This window comes from Petaurus breviceps, unplaced genomic scaffold, assembly GCF_028583685.1.
Source record: "Petaurus breviceps papuanus isolate PSGF00001 unplaced genomic scaffold, PetGlider_PUasm1.0 179, whole genome shotgun sequence".
Taxonomy (NCBI): Eukaryota; Metazoa; Chordata; class Mammalia; order Diprotodontia; family Petauridae; genus Petaurus; species Petaurus breviceps.
Window position 1 is genome coordinate 12828235 of NW_027185779.1, and position 26246 is coordinate 12854480.

Consider the following 26246-nt stretch of genomic DNA (forward strand, 5'->3'; position numbering starts at 1 on the left):
GCACAGCACTTAATACCCAAATGGAGGTTTTTCTTCATCTTGACAGGAGGCAAGTTCTCAGCAATCTTAGTTCCTGGGGAGACAAGGCTCAGCAAGGCCACAAGATACATTGCCAGTCCCTCCATTAATTCATCCTCTGTCTGCAGAACAGTCCTAGAACCCCTGAAAACATTAGCAAAACCCTCTCCTAGGATTTCTGTAAACATACAACAAGAAAATCCTTCTTCAGGGCTTCTGAACCAACAGAAAGGTTCCCAGACCCCTGCAACAACAGCACTGTCCTTCACCAGTGGACAGTATTCACTGTCTGCAGGACAGTCTCCAGACCCCTGCAACAACAGCACTGTCCTTCACCAGTGGACAGTATTCACTCTGTCTGCAGGACAGTCTCAGGGCTTCTTAGCGAACAGCCAGGTTCCAGGACTTCTTCAACAAAAGGACTGTCTTTCACCAGTGGACAAATCTGGCAAAACAACATCAAAACAGACAGAGAAAGTACCAGCAAAACAGCCATGTCTCCTCAGTCCTTGGCAGCTCAGGGGGCAGGTCTCAAAAGTCCAAGGCAATTCAAAGCGGCCACCAGCAATTCTCTTAGTCTCTCTCTCTCTCCACGAGGTACTGCTTCCAAAAAAGTTCTACTGCCTCTCTCTTGTCTCTCCAAATCTATGTCACCAGCTCCTCCCAGTTCAGGACTCTCTTTTCACATCAACAAGTCCATCCCACAGGTGGGATTAACAAGCTCTGGGTTTTAACACAATCAATTTGAAAACCAAGCCAATACAGGGGAATCTTTAATTGCCATTACTATCACAGGGGTTCACAGTGATCTTTTAAAAGACAAAAATACCTGATTTCCCTTATTCTTTCAAAGCTATTTTTGTCTCTAAAATGATGGTGATAGAGTGGCAGAAAAGGGACAGAAAGTACAAAAAAATCATTGTTTGGGGACTCCCTCAAACTATAATTTCTCTTGGGATTCTTAATGTGAGATATTTGACAACTAAAAAGTCAACACACTAGTAAAAGAAAAAATCAGCCTCTCCACAAATAAATAAAAGCAGGCATATAAAAAAGTTGGAGCTAAATATAGAATGGTTTACAAATTCTCTTTGGAAAAACTAATGCAACATTTAGCAGAATTATTGTGCCTGTTTCCAAAGGGTCATGAGGAACATCTTTTCATGGGTCATCTCATATTGTAGTACTAACAATGTGCACAGACAAATAGACCACCATGAAAAGCTATGGTATATGCAATGCCAAGTATCACAGAGAATGAATTAATAAATAAATTCTATGAACAACTTGACAAGACATTTCTAATTAAGACTGTTCTAATTTTCAGTTATTTCAATGCAAAAGTCATTAATGTAAGTAAAAACTACCTTGAAAAATATGGTTTGGGATAAAAAGGTGAAATAGATCAAAGATCAGCAGAATACTACAGAACCTAATGAATTCTTTCTTTCAGACTGATTTTTATTAAATAAACATTTATTAACCCTTTCTATTATGTGGTAAGTATACAAATATAAAAGTAAAAAGATCCCCTGCCCACCAGGAACTTACCTTCTAATGGAGGAGAGACATCAGACCAAGGGAAGTAGTTTCCAAAGAGGGTCACTTTGGTCAGACAAGTTGCAGGGATAGTGAGTGGGGTTAGAGTGAATAGGTTGATACATTCCATTAAAGAACAATGGTAGAGTCAGTTTGTTTATAGTTCATGGATCCAAACCTGAGGAAGAAGGGAAGAGGAGAATGAGTATGACGAAAGTGTACCCACAAGGTAGCAAGGCATTTGGCAAGTAGGCCATAGACAGAAAGCAGGGAGTAAAGTACAGTTTTACTCACAGTGTTCTGAAAAAGGCAGACATCAATCAGTACTTCAAAGCCCCAGGGCAGAAGTTTTTATAGGGTGTCAACTGGTGAGAAGATGTCTGGAGAGTAGAAAGTAAAGTGAAGCATGGTGGTTGGTGATTTACTGAAGCCTGGATTTTGAAAGTACCAAATAAAAACCAATGACCTACGATTTTGTTAGTCTGAATTTTTTTCTTTAAATTTTGTTCAAACTAGGAAATCTCACTGTGAATTGACAGTTCTAAAATGACTGTTACTTGTGTAATCTGTCATTTCCTGTCTATTTAGATACATGATAGATAGATTAGATAGCTAGATAGGGATAGAGAATACCTTGTAGCTGTGGTTTGTCATTCTCTTTTCTGCTACAGCTAAGCTTTTTTGAGACCTGCCAAGATAGATAGGAGATAGAGAGATAAATAGAACAAACAAGATAACCTCTACTCTCAAGGGAGATTATATTCCAATAGAAGAAAGACAAATTATAAAAGGGACCTGGGAAATAAATGAGCACACAGAACAATGTAGCTGGTGGAGTGGTATAGCAATCCAGACTATGACTTGAACTGGGAATAAAATGAGCACCATGGCTAGCATTCCCTCAAAAAATGGTCACCGTGGCTAAGAATTGACCCAATTAGAGACAAAGTTATCCCAAAAATATCTAAGGTATCTGGGAAAGGTGGAAAGATAAAGCAATACAGACAGTAAGCTAAGCTTAAGGTGCATGCTTGCTAACAGGGAAAAAGAGTCAGTCAGGTATGTATGAAGCAACTACTATGTCCAAGGCACAGTACTAAGCATTGTGGATAAAAGAAAGGAAAAACAAAATAGACCCTGGTTTCTGGAGAAGACAACTTAAAAACAAATATGTGCAAACAAACAAATATATATATATATATGGCATATGGTAGATAATCCACAGAAGAAAGATATTTTATTAAGGAGGCTTAGGGAAAGATTCTTGTAGAAAATGAGCTTTAAGTTGGGACTTTAATAAAGGAAAGGTAGTTTTGAGAAAATGAGAAAGAGAATTCTAGGCATGAGGAAAACCTGGTACAAACACCTGATGGTGGGAAATGGATTGTCTTGTTGGAAGAAAAACAAGAAGGCCAGTTTCATTGAATCACAGAGTATAACAGGGGTGAGGTAGGGGTGAAAGTAGGGGTAAGAGTAAGAAACCTGGACAGGTAGGGGGGAACAAGTTGTGAAGGGTTTTGAATGCCAAATAGATTTTTAAATTTAATCCTGGAGGTGATAAAGAGACACTGGAGTTGATCAAATGGGGAAGTAACAAGTAAAGGTTTAATATCCTTGAGTACTACCATACCTCTTAGCCATGGGTTGCCATTCTTTCCCTTGTTCCAAGTCTCTGCTCTCTTTGAAACCTCCCTGTATAGCCCATTCATGGCCATATTTTAGGTTAATTGTGATACTCAGATTACCTTTCTATCCATTACTACTACTCCTTTTCTGTCTTTCTCATAGCCATCTTTGCACTCTCCTAAAACATAGTAAATTTAATTCCTGTGTAACCTTTTAGTGGAGTAGCAGAGTGTATAAATGCTGGATTTGAAAATGAGAAGACTGATTTATAATCCTGTTTATGATACTAGCTGTATGACCAGACAGATGATTCATTTGTGAGCATTAGGCTAATCTCTGAAACTAGATAGAATTTATAGATGAGTTGGGAAAGTGTCATATACTACATCAGGGACATGTAGGATCAGAGAAGGATTGACTGGTCATGAAGTGATAATGAAAAATCACACAAGGATTAACATAGTTAATCCATATTCTGCATTGATATACTCTGGATTCTAAAACAAACAAACAGCTTGAAGAGCTCTAATATATTAGTTCATCCTTTGACCTGATTTTTGCAAATACTAGGCTAGTGATTCAGGACACATCATATGGGAACACAAGGCCTGGAGAAGGGATAATCAATATCCATGAAGAAAATTTCCTCATAAATAGAATTAAGGATTCTTTAACTATTAAATTATGCATAATACTCTCATTACTTTTATTTTTCTTTTACTCTTAATCTTAAAATAGCTGACCTGACTTGGGAAGTATTCCATTATTTTAGAGAATAAAGCTTAGGTTTAAAACCCAGATTCCTCATTGGTTCTTAACCTAGGGTCTGTGAACTTAAAAAGAAAAAAAAATGATAACTATTTCAACAGGATTGATACCTTTTGTAATCCTGTGTATTTTATTTTGTGCAGTTTCTTCTGAGAAGGGTCCATCAGACTATCGAATGAGACACATGCAAAAAGTTGTGAGAAATCTTTCATTCTACATTGTTAGAATACCATATTATTAAGAAAAGGAATAGTTGAGAAGAGAGAGCATATTTAGGGAAGAGCATGCGCACTTGCTGGTGGCCTGGGGTGAAAAGAGCTTCAGTGCGCAAGCGCGGGGGGGGGGGGGGGGACGGAGCCCGGATTGAGGAGCAGGCTGGCCACTTGCTCCGCCTGAATTTAGTGAGCTCACCTGTCTGCTGGTCACCTCCATATCCGCTGCCCCGAGCTGCTGCCCCACCATGGCCGCTGGTGCTGATTCGGCATGGAGAGAGCGCCTGGAACCTGGGGAACCGCTTCAGCAGCCGGTACGACGCGCACCTGAGCCGAACCCCGCTGGGCACGAGAGGCCAAGCGCGGCGGCCAAGCTCTTCGAGATGGAGATGCGGGCTGTGAGTTTGATAGCTGCTTCACCTCTGTCCAGAAGAGAGCAATTCGTGCCGTCTGGACATTACTGGATGCCTTTGACTAGATGTGGTTGCCTGTGGCAAGGACTTGGCGCTCATGCGGCACCATGGAAGTCTGACAGGCCTCAGCAAAGCAGAGACAGCTGCTAAGCATGGTGAGGCCTAGGTGCAGACCTGGCGAGATCCTGTGACATCCCGCACCTCCATTGGAGCCTGACCACCCCTTATACAGCAGCATCAGCGAGGACCTTCGCTATGCAGATCTGACTGAGGATCACCTGCCTTCCTGTGAGAGCCTGAAAGACACCATTTCACCCGCTCTACCCATCTGGATGAGGAAATTTTCCCCCAGATCCAGGAAGGAAAACATGTTCCGATTGCAGACCATGGCAGTTGTCTTCGCGGGATAGACAAACATCTTTTTTTTCTTCTTTTTTTGCTGTTATTCCCCCCACGTTTTTTAAAATTTATTTTTAAAAATTCATTTAATTTTTTTTATTTTATTTTATTTTTTTGCTTTTTGGAGCGCAGTTGGGATTAAATGACTTGCCCAGGGTCACACGGCTAGTTTTTGTGTTAAGTGTCCGAGGTCAGATACGAACCCAGGTCCTCCTGACTCCACAGCCGGTGCTCTATTCACTGGTCCACCTAACTGCCCCTGATTGTCAAATAATGTTCGGTCTCTGTCTGAAGAAGCAGTCGTGGAGCTGAATTTGCCCATTGGCATTCCCATTGTGTATGAGTTGGACAAGAATCTGAAACCGTCAAGCCCATGCAGTTCCTCAGTGGTGAAGAGACCCTTTGCAAAGCCATGGAAGCAGCGACAGCCCAAGGCAAGGCCAAGAAATGAAAGCAGGCTGCCAGCAGTAGCCAGGTCCTTCCCTTCTCACTGTCCCACAACATCCACACACTGACCATCACCTTAGGGAGTGCAACACATAGCTGCAGGAGGGGGGGGCTGATGGCTCCTTTTCTCATTTCCTCCCTGTTTCAGGCCAATTCTATTTTATCTTGTTGCCCTTCCCCTCAACCACATTAGTCAGAATGCCTCCTGGATGCTTTGGCTCAGTAAGGACCTGGTTAGGGGTTAGGTATGGGGACATATTAAGAAGTGACCAATGTGGGGAGTTGAAAGAAGCATTTGGTCCAGTTATTCCTATAAACCAGTCCTGCAAGTAGGGCAGTCCTCTCAGGGGCTGTTGTAGGAAGCTACCTGTAACTCCAGTGGTTATTTAATGAATCATGAAAGTCTTATTTCCTCCCTAATCCGAGAAAAAATGGATCTGGGAGGTTGAGATTATTTCTCAATGTTTACTTGTCACATTTGCTTTCACAAAAGGCCCTCTTCTAGGTTGGTTATTAGTGACTTTTGAAATTAAACTGCCCCTCTTGGTAGTCATCGGAGATCTCAAAGAAGGGAGAATTCCTTTATTTCTAAGGGGTGGATGAGTACATCTCATTGTGTGTTTTATAGCCCCAACTCTGTTTTGTGCCAGTGAAATGCCCCTAGATCATGTTGAAGTGTGTGTCAGTATCCAGTTGCCTTCCACCTTATGTCCAGCCACCTGGGTGCTCATCAGTTTTAGCATAACTGTACTAACCTCCCCCCGCCCCATTTTTTTGTTGTTCACTATAATAAAGGAGTGATGTGCAATTAAAAAAAAAAGAATATATATTTGATCCTTATGAGAATCACTTACACTATTTTTTGGTCACATGCCACTTTTCTATCTCCAGTCAGTCATCTTGAGGCCAATGAAGAGTTTAAGTGAAAGAGTATACACCAAGTGCAACCTCAGTATTATTTATAAAAACAAACAACTTAAAACCAATTTGAATAGCAGACATAATTTTCCCCAGATAGAGCTCACAAATCTAGATTTGTCTTGCACTACTTTATTTTATTAAAGAGAAGAAAAGTAAAGAACTTTCTGTGTGTATGCATGTGTTTAATTAGATGTTCTTATGGTTTTAAGGAAGTCTACCCTTTATTGGGCTAACATTCTCTGTCAAGATTAAAGAAGACATTGTACTGAATTGCTCAAGATGGCCAGGTGTAGATGGTTTGCCATTTGTAATGCCCACATTGATGAAATTTCAGATCCATATAAGTGTTTGAGCTGGGGGCAGAAAAGAGTTGGCTTTCCTTCTGTCAACACAATGTATTTTTAGTAAGAAAGTACTTAATGGAAACCCCAATTTGACATACCTTTTTGTCAATAGTTTTGTTTCTTCTTTAAATTTTAATTAGTATTAGTTATTAAATGAATGTTTCACAAAACTGCCTCTAATCCCTGTCCACAATGGGATAAAAGTAGTTATGATAGAGGTGCACATGGTCTGAAAGCAGGATTTCTGATCACATGGCATCTAGTCCTCTTGCTTTCAATCATTAGCTTTCCTAGTAAGAATTATTAGTTTTTAAGTTGTATAATTACCATTGACTTGGAGGTTCCTTGAATGATTTGGAGTCATATGACATATATAAATATAAATCCAAAGTGGGAAGGGACTACAGAGTCAACCACTTAAAAATGAGAAAACTGAGGCCTAGAGAAGATATTGTCTTTCCCAAATTTTCATAGGTAGTAACTGAGGAACAACTTGAACTCATATCCTATGATTCTAAAGCTAAGGTCCTTGTTCCTCTTAATTTCTCAGACAAGTATAATTATAATAAAATTTCCCCTAGACGTTGTGTCGATACCCTTGATTGTAGAAGACCTTTCACAACAATTTCACTGTGACTTTTGATTAAACTGATCAGTTGTGGTTTTATTTGACTGGTGCCATAATCTATGTAACCACAATCTGAATCTCTGCCGATGATGCTCTGAAATAGTAAAAGCCAAAAAGAAAAATTATTCATTGATTTCAGCTTATTTTACTTTTCTATTCTGTAAGCCTAGAATGTTTGCCCTGATGAAGAGGCCCCATCAATATTCTTAAGATGTGGTGTTAAGAGTTTACCATTGCTGTAGAGGGGAATGTATATGTTGTGTATGTATGTCATTGTTACTATTTTTGTGAGAAAGATCGTAATGTTTCAAGGACAAAACCCTCCTTTTTTTTGTTAATATAACTGCCATATGTTTCCATTCTCTAGTTTATCATTCTGAGTACCATGCAAAAGTTCTTTTCAGGCATTTCTTCTTAGAATGCAATAGTTATTTGGCAATGCTGATTTGTCCTCCATTGTTTTTAGTAACTGTGCCTTGGGAGGGTTGGAGGTGACGTGATTTTAGTAGTCTATTACAGTTTTACAAATAAATATAACTTGAATAATATGCTCTCATAGGAAAGCATATGAATGTGAGTAGCTCTTAGAAATTTTTCTTATTGCTAGCTCTGGATTACCACTGATATGAGAGAACCATCAGGAAGTGAAACATGACCAGGAATCATTCACTTATTCTAGGCATTTCTTTTTTCTTACCTTACATGATACCTCAATTGACTCAACTACAGCAAGAAGCATATAGTCTATCTTACAGGGACTACTATAATCAAACTGCTGTTTTCAGAGAACTGTAGAGAGCAGCCTCAGGCATCCCAATGGAATCATATCATATCTTGATTGATAAAACACCATCAGATACTACAAAGGGAAATTGTAGAGTCTATATTTCTAGAAATTGCCAAAAAGGAACTACACAACTATTTGTTTTGCTTGTTTTAAGTTTTCACCTACCTTTAGGCAGGGAATTAAACTAGATTATAGATCACTGTATCTCTATAATTCTATTCACTCTGAGGGGGAAGGAGAGGAATGGCCTAGATAGGAGAAGAGCATGAAATAAAGTTCTCTGCCTGTACCTACCAAAAAAAAAATTCTCTATAGCTCTTCTCTCACCAAACCCATATGAATAGGAAATTTTAACATTTAAAGTTTTGATTCCATTTAATGAAGCAAGTTTCTGCTTCACTGTGGGAGTACTGGATATTCATCGTTAGCAATCCTCTAATTCATTGTAGAATATCCCCACATATATATGATGATATATACCATTATGAGCACAGTTCACATCAAATGAGATTTCATAGGATTGTGGTGGATGATCAGAATATTTCTTTTATAAGAGAAGTTTGTGGGGAAAGTTTCATCTAGGATTTACCTTTCTTAATATTTAAAGCTCTAATGATAATATCTATAAGAAAGCAGCTAAAGTTCTTTGTGTCTCAGGTCTCTTACTAAACAGTATGGAAGAGAAGGGAATACATCTTAACCAGAGAAAAGTGAATTTTAAAAGTTGCCAAGTAAAACTCCCCAAAATTTAATCTAATCTATCTGGGAAAGGATTCATTTTTCCTATCCCCAGAAACCTGAGAATCCTCAAAAGATTTTGATTAGAAAAAAAAAGTTAATGAACCTTAAAATTATGAGTCAAGGCATACAAATAATACATTTTAAGATGTTTGGCAGAGAGCTTGAGAGAATCAAGAAGACTGTGACCAAGATAGTGAAAGTAACAGCTTATAAGAATGGGATGAGAGAAGTGGGAATTTTTGTCTTGAAGAAGATTTAGGGGGAAATGATTTCTGTTTTCAGATATTTGAATAACTGTCATATGAAAGAGGTATTTGACTTCTACATGACAAAACTTCAAGCAATGGGTTAAAATCATAAGATGACAATCTTAAAATCATAGAATTTGGAAATGGAAGAGAACTTAAAGGTCATCCAATTCAACCCCATGGCTCCTTGATTGGGGGAATCAAAGCCCAGGAAAGTAACATGGCTTGCCCAAGACCACACAGGTAGTAAAAACCTAAATCAGAATCCAATCTCATGCCCTTTGACATTAGAGCTGACACAATCCACTGCATGGAGCTAATTCCTAAATTTAAAAAAAATCTAGCAATTAAAGCATTTTAAAAATAGAATGGTCTGCTTCAGGGAAAAAAAAAGGTAACTAAAGACTTTGGAAAAAATATTGAATAACCACTAGTCAAATATGGTTAGGTAGGGGTTAATGGTTGCTTGGGTACCTTTTGATTGAGTTTCTGTTATCTATGACACCTTGTGTTGGTTTAACCATTCATTCATGGATTAGGAATTACTGATAGTTATTCATGTTGCTTATGCCAAGCAGGAAGAATGATTGTTCTATCTTTTTTACATTTGTCTATACCAGTTGGCTTTCTGAGGACAAGATTTTGTTTATCTATTGCACTTCAGGTGTAATGATTCTTGTAGTTTTCTCAAATGATTGGAGTCAGCTTATTTAATTGTCCTCTCTCTCTCTTGCTTTAAATCATTACTATTTAGAATTAGTTTTAAAGTCTTACATATAAAATTGATCATTTATCTACCCTTTCTTGCATGGTTTCATAGGATAGGATAATTGATCAAGTATCTGTTAAGCATGTATTATGTTCCAAGTCCTGTATGGGGTTACAGGAAACAAGTGAAATAATCTCTGGAAAGTAATGTATAAATTCTAAATATCACTATTATTTTTGTTATTATATATGAGGTTCCCTCCAATGAAACCTCTTTTGATCCTTCAGTGTGATATGGAAGTAACCCTGAGTCATCAAAGGCTATGCCAGTTAATTCCAAAGTCCTGACAATCTAGAAAGGCTTCAAGTGCAGGTTCAGTGTAGAATATATTTCTAAGATCTGATGATATGCTTATTGCCAGAAAGTTGGGAGTCAAGTGATGATTTATTTTTGGTCCCCCCAAAATTTGTGTCTAACAATTAAAGCATAGAGGGACTGCATTCTGTATCAGTAGCAAGGATATCCCAACAGATGAAGAAGTCAGGGAATTTTGAAGAACTGTTTTTAACATGAAATATGGATTATCTAGCCTGTGGGTTGGGTGAGTTGATAAAAAGGAGTATTTTATAGTCATTGTAAATTCCTTGGGTTTTTAGCATTTGTAGCGTTATTAAAATATAAAGGCTGAGAATGAGCTTGAGCAGAGGACCTGTGTATTTGCTGAAGGAAACTTCTGTTTGGTTTCCAGGACCAGTGGTTTTGGCGAGTGAGGAACAATAGGGTGATGGATGGATACCCCATGCAAATTACTTATTTCTGGCGGGGATTGCCTCCGAGTATTGATGCAGTATATGAAAACAGTGATGGAAATTTTGTCTTCTTTAAAGGTAAGAATGATTACTATCTGACTGATTGAAATATCAAATGGAACTTTAAGAAATCTTTGGAAAATAGGTGTATACATATATGTACATATATGTATATATGTACATACATATGTGTGGATGTGTATGTATGTATGATATATAGTATATATTCCAATTGGTGAGAAGCCTCCTTTAACCATAGCAAATCAGTAACTGTTTTACAAATTTAAAGTCTTAGGGAGTTCTGAATTTCATATGTGTATATGTGTAATATATGTATGTATCTCTATATATATACATGTATATACTCTCTATATATACACATGAATAGCTACATAAATATGCAAATATATGTGTATGTACATACACAGTATGATATAATTAAAAGAACACTTCATGGTCACAGAATGCAGTGTAAAGAACAATAGATTTGGAGTCAGAAGACCTGGATCAGAACCTAAGAACAATGGATTTGGAGTCAGAAGACCTGAATCAGAACCTTATCCTCTTCGTTAACTTTATGACTAAGTCATTTAACATTGTAGTTTTCTCAAATGCTTGGAGTCAGCTTATTTAATTGTCTTCTCTCTTGCTTTAAAAGATTGCCATTCAAAATTACTTTTAAAATTTTTCATTTAAAACCGACCATTTATCTACCCTTTCTTGCATGGTTTCACAAGGTAGGATAATTGATCAACTGATAATTGATCAAGTATCTGTTAAACATGTAGTTACCAAGTAGAACTCCCCAAAATTTAATCTAATATAGCTGGGAAAGAGATCGTTTTCCCTATCCCCAGAAACCTGAGAATCCTCAAAAGACTTTAGTTAGGGAAAAAATAAGTTGATCAACCTTAAAATTATTAGTCAAGGCATAAGTCATGGGGGTAAGTAATTTAACATTTCTGACACTCTGGTTACTTAACTTTGAAATGTACATTATTGAAGTAAATAACCCCATTATTTACTTAGAATCAGAAGACTTGGATTCAATTTCAAGTTCTGTCATTTTCTAATTACAAGACTTCAAGAGACTGTGCTTATTTTCTCTTCCTTCAGTTCTAATAATCTAGAATCTCATGAGTTTTAGAATGGAGACAATAGTTTCTGCCTCTTTTGCTTCATTAGCTTGATGTGCTAATCAGATAAGATAATATGTATGTACAGTGCTTTATAAATTGTAATGTACTATTTTACTACAAGTTACTATTATAAATACTGATACTATAATAATGTGGTCATTGGTTTATCCTATCCACTTCAACACAATGAAGTGAATGGTTGTGAATTGTCTGGTGAAATTGTCAAAAGCCAGTTAATTTTGGGGCCAGATTGATTGTATAATTTGAAATATCAAATATGTTTGAACTAAATGGAAATTGTCAACTCACCTTTCTGCATGGCAGTGTCTCTAATTGTATTGCACATAGCTGATGTGTACATAGTTCTATAGCCATAGAAATCTGAATTCATATATATCTGAAATCATATAATAGTATAAAAAACAGAAATGATTACTATATTGATAGCAGTTATGGAAATCTTTGTATGGTATTTAGATTAGCTTTCTACTAATTGAGATTTGTTTCACTTTACTTTTAAATGTCCTCTCTGATTTTACAGTCAAAATTATGCTGTAATTTTCAAATTTTTATTTTAAAAAAAGCAGAAAAATTTTAAAATAAGACTTTTTAAACCAAAATTCTCTGGGGGAAAAAAGTTCCCCTGTCAAAGCAACAAGTCTCTGAAAATTAATCAACAGTCCTATAGAGAAGCATAGAGAAGCTTCCAAGTGTTGGATTTGTAAGTAGAAGTGGATTTTAGGTATGGGTTTCACACTGATTATACTAGGTAATTTCACTGTATATTGTCAGCAATATATAACTCTGCAGATATATACAAATACATATGTATGTATAAATCATCTGGCATTCATTATGTGCTGACAATGTACCAGGCATTGTGCTAGAGGCTGGGGATATAAGTACAAAAAATGAAATAATCTTTACTAACAAGGAGTGTACATTGTAATAAGAGAGATATCCGGCACCTATATATGTATATGTAGCATAAATATAAGGTGAATAAATAAAAATACATAAAAAGTGGTTAGGTGTGATGTAGTTTCTTTGAAGAACGGTAGCAGTCAGAAGGAGGTAATCAATAAGGGCTTGATGACGAAGGTTTTGCTTGAGCTGCATCTCAAAGGAAGAGAGGGACTTTAAGAAGTAGAAGTAAGGAAGGAGGGTTTGCCTAACATCTGGGGTGGCCAGTGCTAAGGCACAGAGACAGGAGATAATGCTGATGTGAGAAATGGAGAGAAGGCCAGTTTGGCTGGAACTCTTGAGTCCAGGAGAGTCAGTAATGTGCAATGAGACTGGAAAGGTAAGTAAGGGGCAAATTCTGAACCCTCTTGAAAGCTAAACAAGAGTTTATATTTTACCGTGGAGGAAATAGGAGGGCCCTACATTGGTTGTATAGAGGAGTGACATTGTCAGATCTGTACTTAAAGAAAATTACTTTGGCAGCAGTATAGAGAATGGATTAATGAGAGACCTGAGTAAGAAAAACCATTTAAGAGCCTATTTCAACAATCCAGGTGAGGGGTCATGAGAGCCTGATTTATCACAGTAGCTGTGTAAATAGAAAAAAAGGGTTTAAAAGTGAAAATTATGGTAAAGATAGAATTAATAAAATTTAGTGGACTAAAGTGAAGAACTGAGAAATAATGCGAACTTTATGAGCCTGGGCCGCTAGGGCAGTGATGTCTTTGAGGCTATGAGAGATGTTTTGAAGGTATTGGTTAGCTATGTGGGGTGAAGAAAAATGAGAAATTGGGGATAATGCTGTAATTATGAACCTGAGACAGTGGAAGGATGATGATACCTTTGACAGAATAAAGAATTTTGGAAGTAGTTAGGGTTTAGGTAGGGAAATAGTGAGTTCAATTTTAGACATAATTTGATTTTAAGATATCACCAGGACATTCGATTTGAAATGTCCAATAGACAACTTGTGATCTAGGACTGAAGCTGTGGGGGTGGGGTGGGGGTGGGTAATAAATGTGGGGATTGAGAGAGAACACTTGAAAATAACAAGGTTGCTAATGTAGGTGACTGGAAGGTTGATTACATTAAATGTAATTGAGAAGTTTCAAAAGGGCAGATAGGGAGGGGAAGACAATGATTTCTATTCTAAAATTGAAGAATTGAGAAGTAAAACTTCTCAAAACAGTGAAATAGTGAAATTTGGAGAATTGACAATGAGTTATTTTGCATATATTGAATTTATGATGTCTCTGAGATATCTAGTGTTAAATATCCAATAGTTGATTCAGGAGTAAAAATTGGGGAAGAAACTGGGACTCTCTGTGTCTGTTTATCACTACATATACATACATCATAAAGAGTCACACAACTTAATTCAACAACAATACGTGTATTCACATTTATTTGTGTATATGTGTTTGTATACCTTTATGCATACTCATACACATATTATTATATGTGAATCATTTGCATTAATATGAAAGTGAAATCCATGGGAGATGATGAAGTTAACAAGAGAGAAAGTATGTATGGAAGGAGAAGATGAGTGCCTCAGAGAGAATCATGTGGAACATTCACAGTTGAATGGTGTGATATAGATGATATGCTTTCAAAGGAGTGAATGCATAAATGAGTGAATGCATGAATGGTGAGTATACCAAGTTAGATATGTATTAGGACTATAGGATGAAACAAGGAATGAATGGGTTTTACTTCTCAACTCTTCTATTTTAGAATAGAAATCATTATCTTCAGGGCAGCTAGGTGGCGCAGTGAATAGAGCATGGGCCCTAAAGTCAGGAGGACCTGAGTTCAAATTTGGCCTCAGACACTTGACACACTTACTAGCCGTGTGACTTTGGGCAAGTCACCCCAATTGCCCTCCAAAAAGCAAAAAAAAAAAAAATCATTATCTTCCCCTCCCCATTTGCCCTTTTTAAACTTCTCAATTACATTTAATGTAATCAACCTTCTAGTCACCTACATTAGCAACCTTGTTATTTTCAAGTGTTCTCTCTCACTCCCCACATATATTATCCACCCCCACCCCACCCCCACAGCTTCAGTCCTAGATCACAAGTTGCCTATTGGACATTTCAAATCGAATGTCCTGGTGACATCTTAAAATCAAGATGTCTAAAACTGAACTCACCATTTCCCCACCTAAACCCTCACTACTTTCAAAATTCTTTATTCTGTCAAAGGTATCATCATCCTTCCACTGTCTCAGGTTCATAATTACAGCATTATCCCCAATTTCTCATTTTTATTCACCCCACATAGCTAACCAATACCTTCAAAACATCTCTCGTAGCCTCATCTCTACTCACACAGTTACCAACTTCAGACTTTTATCACCTCTCACCTAGACTATTGAAGCAGTCTCACAATTTATCTCCTCATTTTAATTCTCTCTCACTTTAGTCTATGCTATCTATAGCTGCCATAGTAGTTTTCCATGAGTACAAACATGTCACTTTTCCAGGCAACCAACTCCAATTTATCTTTACAACCTCATTGGACATTACTTCCCCTCCCACACTTTGATTTCCAAACAAGTTAAACTGTTTTCTCTGTTCTTTGCACACCAACACTTTATCTCTATAACTTCACACTGGCTGTCCCCTATGCCAGGAATGCATTCCCTCCTTATTTCTGCATCATATGGCAGCTTGGGCAACATCTTCTTCAGAAGCTTTTCCTGACCTTCTAACTGCTAGTGTCTTCTCTCACAAACTACATTATATTTAATTACTTTATAAATAGTTCATATACATATATATGTGTGTGTGTGTGTGTGTATTTGTGAACTCTGTATATATGTATATATATAAACTCTGTATATATAGATATAAATATATATATATGTGTGTATGTGTTTGTGTGTATATGTATTTGTATATGTATATGTATATAAATACATGTATATCTATCTAGAGAGAGAATATGTTAATGTAGTTATTGTGTCCCCCTTAGAATGTAAATTAATTGGGATTAAAGATTATTTCATTCTTCATGCTTGTGTACCTAGAAATTAGTACATTAACTAGCACAAAGAAATGATTGATTGATTCAATAAGTTGCCAAGTCTTATAATTTCTTTCTCTAAAACATCTTTTGAATATATCTCCTCTCTACTCATACAGCCACAATTCTAGTTCAGACCCTCATTGCCTCTCAAATGACCTATTGCAAAAGCCTTCTTTTTAGATTCTCTGCCTCATTTCTGCCCACTCTAAACCTTCCTTTTTATGACTGCTAAAGTGATTTACCTAAAATGTAGGTGTGACCATGCTACATATTCCCCCACTGAATTTCCAATGGATCTTTTTGCCTATATTTAGGCTCAAATATAAACTCCTCTTTGGGGGATTTAATTGTCTTCACAATCTGCCCCGCTACCTTGCCCAGGTTTTAATACATCACTTCTTTCTTTGCCTTCTACAGTCTAGTCATAATTACTTATTTTCTGGTCCTCAGACATGATGCTCCATCTCCTTTTCCTTGTATTTACACTGGCATAACTACAATACTCTCCCTTATAACTTTTGCCCCTTTTAAACTCTAGTTTAAGATTCAGTTGAAACATTATCATCTCTAGGAGGTGTTTTCCAATCCTCCAAAATTTTACTGCCTTCACCTTTAAGTTGATCATCAAGCTACTCTGCATTTGTTTCATATTTATTTATGTTTAGGTCATTCCCATCATTATAATGTAAACTCTTTGAGAACAGGGTTTATTTTTGTTATTTCTTTGTATCCTTGGTGTTTTACATAGCACTTAGAACATGGTCAATTGATGTCCATACATGTCCATTGATATAAAGGAACTATTAATTTATCTAATTATTTTATTATACCAGATGGCATTACTGTACATGCAAAGCCTGTTTTGCCTAACAAATCAATCAATATAGTAATTGAAACTTTATCCCTTTTTCTAATCCACTTTGTACTTTTAACGTTCTACCCATGGATATATTGGTGGGATACATGCTCAGGACTGATCTCTTTTTATCTTGCTACAAGGTAGTGTTTTATTACCATCTTTCAAATTTTTTCTTGATGCCAGATTCACTGTTAACTCTTGTGACAGTGTGAAATGAGACATAAAGGTCTCTCTTTTTCTTCTGCAGTCTTTGAAGAATATTTGAACACTTTGGAAACTTAGAGCTGTGTATCAAGGAGATTAATGTGGTAGTGGTGGGTAGAAATGAGTAGAGAGAGGCTAGGTTAGTGATAAGGTACATTAGAGGGACTGAGAACAGTTATTGCATCATCATAACAAAGGTGGACCTATCTGCATCAGTGAAATTTCCACAGCAGGATTTCCTTACATGAATAAAATACAGAGCCAGAAAAAAAAATGAATGAATGAATGCCTTCCCCATTGTGTGAAGGAGTCTCAGTAGATGCAGCCTATATTAGCTAACAAGAGAGAGAATCAAACAATTGAAGAGCTATCTAAGCTATTATCAGCTTCTGCTAAACATCATAAAAAAAGAAAACATACCAGTTTAATGTTGTATCAGTGATACCAAGGGACATTTTGTGGTTGAATGCTACTCCCTTCTGGGGTGAAATGGGATCTTGAATGTTGCTCCCCTACATAGGGTCTCCTAAGGAGCATCCCTGACACTATTTGCTTTGGGTAATCTATTGTTACCAGCATTTAGCTCAAATGGGGTGGGGAGTGGTGGATATTATTCTGTGACCTTGGTCCTAAAATTCTTAGCTTTCCTCCTATCTCTTCTATAGCAAGATATTTTCATCAAATGTTCATTGTAGCATCCATAGAGTACAATCTGAGTCCAAGGATAAAATTATATTTATTGTATTGTAAGGTAATCTTTGGATATAGACTGGTAAATGGAAAATTTAGAAATTCAGTGTCTCATTGTATTCATTTATTTTGACCCAATTTCAAAGGGTTGTAAGTCTCTTCTAGGCTTTCCTGGTTTTCCATTTCCTTCCTGCTGTGGCTGTTTCTGGGGATCTGACCACTGGGATCACTGACCATCTTAGGTAGTTTACCTTCATTCTACAGCTAGTTCCAGGATGAGTTCTAATTCAGCTATCCACATCCCTAAAGAAGCAGGATGTTTTTTTTTTCCCTGTACCCTTTATCACTAGGCAGAAACCACTCTGTGCATTAACTTTTCTGTACCCTTTATCACTAGGCAAAAACCACTCTACACATTAACCATCTGAAACCACAATTTCAGACAGGGCCCCTTATTTTCTGTTTATTGCTATTAACTGAATATAATTTCCTTTGTTCCAAGTGTACAGTGTTTTATTTATATCTCCAACACTGAGCCTCCAATTTCAATTGTCCTTTACTAAATTCAATCCCATTTTCTAAAAATCCCTGTCCTTGGATTTCTAATAGGTCCTAATGGGGTGAAGATTGATACATATACTTTTTCATAGATGACAAATGTGTCTTACTTGACTATGCATATTAGTTACCTGGGTTGTATTTTTCTTCATTTTTTTCTGAGGAAGGTGTGAAGGAGATAAACTCTATTTTTGTTCATTAAAAATAAGGAAATTGGGGCAGCCAGGTAGCACAGCGAGTAAGAGTACCGTCTCTAGTGTCAGGATGACCTGGAGTTCGAATCCTGGGCTTAGACACTTAGCACCCACCCAGAAACACCTGGCCGTGGAAACTTGAGCAAGTTACTTAACCCCAATTGCTTTAAAAAAAATAAGGAAATTATTTTTTAAAGTCTTCATAAGTTTACTAGAAGCAAGCACCCCCAAATTTCTTATCTCTTGAATTATTTCCCACCTTCTCCTGTACCTACAATTTCTAGGTCTCCATTTTGGGGGACTTTTTTTAACTTGGGTAATTTTAGCATTGAATGATGACTTATTTATAATTTTAATATCATTCCTTTTTCTTTATTTACCTGGGCTTGATGTACCCTGAAGTTCACAATGATTTTTGTAACATTTTGTAAAATATTTTGCTATATTCTCCATTCAAATCTTCTACAAAATAAACCTTACAAATTAGAAATATACCTCAAATATCATCAATTTTATTGTCATTATGCTTCTGTTATCCACAGATTTCTTTTGTTCCTTCTCGATTTTTAACTTATTCCACAATGTATCAGATTTCATCAACATTCTCCTGTGTAAAAAGTCAGAGCTGGACTTTGGGTCAAAAACATCTGACTTGAAATACTTATTCAGATATTTCCTAACTTTGTAATCCTGCTCAAGTTATTTAATTTCTCTGACCCTTATTTTCTCAATCTGTAAAACAAGAAAAATGACGCTGATCTCAAAGATCTGTTGTTAGGATTAAATGTGATAGTATCTATAAAGTACTTTGCAAACATGAAAGTGCTTAGAACTTGGTTACTATTATTGTCACATAAAGTTGTAATTCATTTTATTTTTTTCTAAATTTAAATCGTTAGAATTTCAAGTTCTTGTTGTTTCTAAAATTCTTGTATTCAACGAACAAATTCAAAATATCCTTAACCATACCAATTTCCTTCTGTTATACCCTCTCTAAATACCCTCTCTAGAATCTAAACTCAGGGATTCTGATTTTGTTCATCTTTCTTACTATAATTGCTCTATCCTCTTTAGTCACCTGCAATGCCTTAATGGTGTTTTTATGGTTTTGTTTTTAATTTCTTGAGACATTGCCCTCAATATTGCTTTTAGTACCCTCTGCACAGATGTGTCCTGATTTTATGAAACACTAGAGTTTTATTTTGTTTCTTACACCTTTCTGTTCCCATGCCAAACCATTGTTCAAAACTCCTAGATTAACCAAGGTGCTATAAAGAATTTCAGGGTTCCTTTTTTTCTCCACTTTCAGCTACCTTTGCTTTCGTTTTCACCATCTTGGGTAATATTCTTCCATTATTTTGCTCCCCCTCCCATTGATCTTTGACACCTCTTACCCTTTATTCATTTAAGAGTTCACTTAGGGGGTGGCTAGGTGGTCCAGTGAATAGAGCACCAGCCCTGAAGTCAGGGGGACCTGAGTTCAAATGCGGCCTCAGATACTTAACACTTACTAGCCATGTGACCTTGGTCAAGTCGCTTAACCCCAATTGCCCTGCCCTCCCCCCTCCAAAAAAAGATTAAAAAAAAAAAGAGTTCACTTAGAAATGCACTTTTGTTTTTACTTTATCCTTTCTTGCATAAAAATATTCGTCATTATCCTTATTTTATGCTTGTGAGAATTTTGGACTATAGGTTTCACTAAGTACATGTGTTTAAGCTACAATGTATGCTTTATTCTTCATAACATAAAGAGAGTAAAGCAGCAGTGACATGACAAGGGAGAAGTAGAATGACATTAATGTCAGCTGTCCCAATGGATATTTTGAAGTAGAGTACAATGTTAACCAAGGCCACAAAATTTATTCCCCTAACATATAAGAGTAAATACAAATATGTATTATAGAGTTTATAAATTCATGGTATAGAAATAGTAAAGTGTACAGGCAAAAGGAAGGATTTATAATTTAAATAACTCGTGAGTGTAGCTATTTTATGCTCTTATAACCATCGCTTTACTTCTTTGAATGTCTAACTACAGCCTAGTCCAAGGTATAAATTGTAAATGAACCAAAGTGCAAATTACATGAATAAAAGAAAGTAAGTTCTCATTGGAAATTCAACAGCTTTTTTATTTTTAAAATTATTTTTTCTTAAATTATACAATTTATGTAGACACTTTTATATTTCTATATACATTCAAGAAAACAGTTATTTAAGAAGGAAGCAGGATAGCATAGATGTAGAATGAGAGGTGGCTTTGAAATTAAAAAAGGTCCTATTTTGCATTCTAGCTCTCTAGGTTCAGTTCAATTAATATTTATTAAACACCTATGATGAACTAAGTGCTAGAAATATAAAGGGCAAAGAGTAGCAGTTCTAGCTAGCATGTAAGACCTGGAGTCAGGATGACCTCAGTTCAAATCCCACTCCCTATATGTGTGACTCTAGGCAAGTCACTTAACCTTTTAGTGCCTCAGTTTTCCTCATCTTTAAAATGGAAATAGTAATGTCTACATTCAGAGTTTGTTGTATACATCAAATGAGTTAACATTTCTAAGCCTTTTTGCAAATACACCCCTACCCACACTCTTCCCCCCTACCTATATATGTGAGTATATGTATACAAATTCATATACAACCACCTCCACCCCCATATATGTGTGTTATGTATGTGTGTGATTCATACTTGATATAACCATGAAAAAGTTGCTCTAATATCTATATTTAATACCTATATTTAAAGTAACTTAGATCCTGCCTCACAATTTGAAGAAGATATTCATTCTATATTGATAAACATATTTGATGCTCTTCCATTAAGGCACATAAGCATTAATGAATTGTTATTCATTTGTCTATCAAAGATCTCAGAGTTGGAAGAGACCTCAGAGGTCATTGGGTGTTCACATCTGAACAAGAATCTTCCCCCCACCCCAGATTTAATAAATAACTGTACAACCTTTGCTTAAATACCTATGGTCTCCCTGCCTCCTGAGATAACTAATTCCATCTTGTATAGTTCTATAATAATAGTAATAACAGTAATGGTAATTTATAGAACAAGTAAAAGTTTGCAAAGTTTTTTTACAACTATCATGTCATTTGACCTTCACAAAAACCCTGGTAGCTACTTTTATTCTTTACATTTCATAGATAAGCAGAATGAATCCTAGGGAGGTTAAGTGACTTGCGCAGGGTCACATAGCAAGAAAGTATGTGAGGTATTGTCTTCACTCAAGGTCCAGCATTCTTTCCACTGCACTGGAATTAACCTGAGAAATCATATAATCCAATCCCTTCATATTATAGATGACAAAATCGAGGCACAGTGATATAAAGTGACATGCATGGTCACACACAAGTAGTATAATTACAGTAGTAATTGCAGTGTTTTGATATAAACCCAAGTTCACTGACTCCAGTGCAAGTGCTTTCCTATAATACCTCCTAATTGTTAGGACATTCCCCCCATTATTGATCCAAACTTTCTTCCTCTATATCTCTCATTCATTGCTTTTAGTTCTACCCCCAGGAGTCAGACCAATTTTGATCGCTTCCAAGTGATACCCTTCAAACACTTACATACAGCTATTATGTCTCCTGAAGGCTAAGCATCTCTATTTTCTCTAGAAAACATCTCTAAACATCTTCATTTCCTTCAACTCAACTGAACTTCGTATGTCATGAAACTGAGGCCTAATGATATCACTTTGAAATGATCTGTAGCTTATTAATGTATTTTCTGTGGTCCTTGTACTCTGTGACTCCCTTAATGCAACCCGAGGTCACATGAACTTTTTTTTTTCTTTTTTAATGATGTGAAAATTTTGGTAACAATTATTGGTAACTTTGGTCACTTGTGTATGCAAATGATTCTGTGCAGACTGGTGCAGATGCCAGCCCTTTCTTTATTTGTTGTATTCTTATTTATTTTCGGTCTATCAACTTGGCATTGATCTGTCATAATTGGAATGACAAGTTTATCAAATCAGATACATGATCCCTTTCCTTAAAATGAAAAAGGCTGCCTTTCAGCCATTCTTCTATTTTAGTTCATTGTGTTGATGGAACCCTTTGACAAAACTGTAGTACATGAAATCAGCGTAGTGTCTAACTGCTAAATGTCTTACACCTTGAGAATGTTCATTATTTGAATGTACTCCAAGTATGTCTTCCATAACTCTAGTAAACTTTATAAAAGTCAGGTGTTTTCATATTCACCAGTGATCTGGACTGAAGAATTACGAGAAAATGACATCAAAGAAAAATGTTAAAATGGGATTAAAGCAGGAAATAGAATAAAGTTATTTTATGTACCTCTAAGAATATAAATAGATTCAAAAATAAAATTTTCAGGCTGTTAGACCTGCAGTACAAAAAAAGTCACCAAACAGTGCATATCCTTTTACTCAACTGTACTACTTATAGGTCTATACCCATGAGAGATTAAATAAATAGGAAAAGCTCATATATTTACAAAATTACTTATAAGAGTTCTTTTTGTGATGGCCTAAAACCCCTGAAAACTAAAGAGATTCTCATCATTTAAGAAATGACTACATAAATTGTATCATATGAATATGATAGAATATTATTGTCTTATAAGAAATGAGGAAATAAATTATTCTCAAGCATTTATAGAAAGACATATGAACTGATATAGAGTGAACTGAGAATAACATATAGTATAATGTCACCACTATGAAAATGTATAAATTTGAAGGCTTTTATAAATAATGAAGAATGGAATCAGCAGAACCAGGAGAACAACTGATATAATAATAAAAATATTGTAAAGACACTTTGAAAGTCATGGGAACTATGACCATTGTGATGACTATCCAAGATTCCAAAGGATCTATAATGAAACAGCTTAACTACTTCCTGACAGAGAAGTGATCTATTTAGGGTACATAATTACACACACACACACACACACACACACACACACACACAGAGGTGTATGCATATATGTGTGTATGTAGTATGTGTATACATATGTATTCCTGAATACTGGAGTGGTTTGCCATTTCCTTCTCCAGGTGATTGTATAGATGACAACCTGAGGTAAACGGCAATAAGTGACTTGCTTAGGGTCACACAGCTAAGAAGATAAGACCAGATTCGAATTCTGAAAGATGTGTCTTCCTGACTCCAGGCCCACTAGTCTATATTCACTGTACTACCAAGCTACCCTAAAAAGAATTAACGTAAATCAATTTTCTCTCCCTCTCTTAAACCATTGAAAAAAAGTTTGAAACAAAGATACAGAGTAACGCAAAATGAATGCTCTCACTGGCTTTATAAGAAGGTTAGAATTACCATATACCACATGTGACAGTAGAGATTTTTGAAGAATGTCTAGGGGCGACTAGGTGGTGCAGTGAGTAAAGCTCCAGTTCTGGAGTCGGGAGGACCTGAGTTCGGTTCTGGCCTCAGATAGAACCTCAGACACTTAACACACACACACAAACACACACACACAAAACTAGCCCTGTAACCTTGGGCAAATTACTTAACCCCAATTGCCCTCCAGAAGAGGCAAAAAAATAAAAATGTCTACAAGATTATACTTTCAGGAGCTTCAATGACAAAGAAAATAGTCATCTGTACAAAATGGTTGGTTCTCCAAATGCTAAAGAACAAATATTATCTTTTTTTTTTGTAAAGATCTTAAGCTGATGAGCTGCAGTAGGCTAACTTGTTTGAGTGTCTGCACTAAGATTGCCTAGGCAGGGGTGGGATGATCCAAATATGGAACAGAACAGGTCAAAGCTCCCAAGTGGATCAGAGTAGGTCAAGCCTACGATCAAACCTTTTACTTCCAGCCTGGGTGAGATTGGGAGACAAAGCCTTCACAATAAATAAAGTTGTGTTTTTTTAATGTAAGAATAGGGAGCAGGTAGGTAGCACAGTGAATAGAGTATAGGCCCTGGGGTCAGGAGGACCTGAGTTCAAATCTGGCCTCGGATACTTAACATTTACTAGCTGTGTGACCTTGGGAAAGTCACTTAACCCCAACTGTCCTGCCTTCCCCCTCCAAAAAAACAAAGAAAAAAAATGTAAGAATAAGAATCATAGCGGTTTGAAACACATTGCTGGACCTATACTAGATCCAATTCCTTCCAGTTTGTGAAGAACTACTCAACCTTTTGTTCCATGAGTACCCACAGTTTATACCACCCTCTCTTGCTCCCCACTAAGATGAAGTGGGGAAGTAGCCACTAAGACTGTGACTAAAGGAATGACATTGTTTTTTTTTTAAACAATTTCTCCTCAAAACTGTCCATATTTTAATAATTTTGGATAAGTTTTTGTTCACATAAACTTTAGAAATATATTGATGAAATTCCTTCATATTGTGAATTACATAATTGGTTCTCAAAGTAAAAACTCTAAGTAGCCAATATTATATCAATATTTTTGACCTGTCATATGTCTTAGAGGTCATCTGGTCTAACCCACTCTTAATAAAGATGAATGAACTAAATTGATATGTCCAAGATCAAATAGAATTTAACCTAGAGATGCGTTTTTCATATGATTACTTACTAGAAGGAAACAATGATTGTCAGCTTAGAGTAAAATGAAAAAGTAGCATCTCTTGAGTTTCAGCAGAAAGTACAATGTATATTCCTTGACCTTGGTGTTAACCAAAAGATTTCAGGCATCATACCACACACTTGTTTCCTCGAAAGATGTGTTGTTGTTGTTGTTGTTGTTTTAATATTAATGTTTACCTGGTTAAATGAAATAAAAAATCTGAGGTCAATGTACCTTTGCTATATTAATTTTATTTATCTATTTGTTTGGTTATTAAGTCTTTCATACATCTTTATCAGGATTCAGGAAGGCAATAATATATTTTTCATGTCAATTTCAAGTTTATCCTATACTTAAAAATATTTTTGTATTAATGCAACTTTAAGAAAAAAAATTTTCAGAAACTTTTTTAATCTTTGTCACATCCTTTTACTATTGTGATGTTAAAATCCTGTTTGTTTTGCTATATCCTACCACCTGGAACTAAATGGGACATGAAATCGTAAAGGTTGTTAACAGAAACCATATGGACTTTAAAGTTAGCTGTTTATTCAAATGAACTGAGTAATCAACCTAAAAACAGTACCAGAAAGATAAAGTTCTCTTAGAAAAATGTAAAATTTGTTCCAACTGGCTTTTAAGATAGATTTTTCATGAAAAGAGGTCAATCTGAAAGAACTATGTTCTTAAAGCACAATCAATGTATACTTATTTCAGTCATCATTAAAGAAACTGTTTATTGGCATGCCTAGTGTTTAATGTGAATGTAACAGATAATGAAAGTAATGACTGTTGGTAAGGTTCCTTTTCAAATTTCTGTTAGGTTTCACCATCATAACAAAAAATAAGTGTTAAAACAAGACTACATCACCAAACATTTATTGAACAATCTCCATATGTATAACTCTATACTTAGATATGACAGAGCAGTATAAAATGATGGAACTTCTACCCTGAGAAGATTGCAGTATAGTTGAGAATATGCTAACATTTATGAGCATTTGTAGAGCAATTGACAAATAAATGTTAAGTGCAGCAGAATATATGTGCTAAAGGAGCACAGAGCTAGTATTGAGTAAAGTTGGATGGGGTTAATTATGAATTACAACACAGAAGAGCTGAGCTTAGAAGAGGGATATGACAAAATGTGAAGTGCAAAAGTTACTCTTTGAAGTGTGTCTCATTTGCCCTTATTAAAAAAAGTCTTCTATTTAAAATATTTGTTTCATTTTTTTAAGAACACCAAGGCTCTTCAGCCTTGTAAATGAAAGCTTAATCTAACCTCATCGGGGCACAAAAGGAATCTTCTAATTATTGTTGTATTTTTTTTCTTTATATCCACTTGGAAAATTAAATGTGTAAATCATAATTATTGTAGCTTAATTTCATAAAAAAAAGTTTTGTGCTACAAATATTTAACTGGCAATTTGTTTCTCTTATTCCTTACTATTTTC

The 26246-nt window shown here is 36.0% G+C and overlaps 1 protein-coding gene and 1 pseudogene across 2 annotated transcripts in view; both read left to right on the forward strand.

The window, feature by feature from the left end:
* The window catches only part of MMP16 (matrix metallopeptidase 16), a 433355-nt gene that overhangs the window by 373678 nt on the left and 33431 nt on the right, over positions 1-26246 (forward strand). For both annotated transcript variants that reach the window (XR_011168087.1, XM_069086690.1), the window contains exon 7: positions 10549-10687. Coding sequence is in view for 1 of the 2 variants with exons in the window: in XM_069086690.1 (XP_068942791.1) it covers positions 10549-10687 (139 nt within the window). In the remaining variant the exon portion in view is untranslated. The remainder of the gene's footprint in view (positions 1-10548; positions 10688-26246) is intronic.
* On the forward strand, positions 4236-9402 carry LOC138160074 (phosphoglycerate mutase 1-like; annotated as a pseudogene).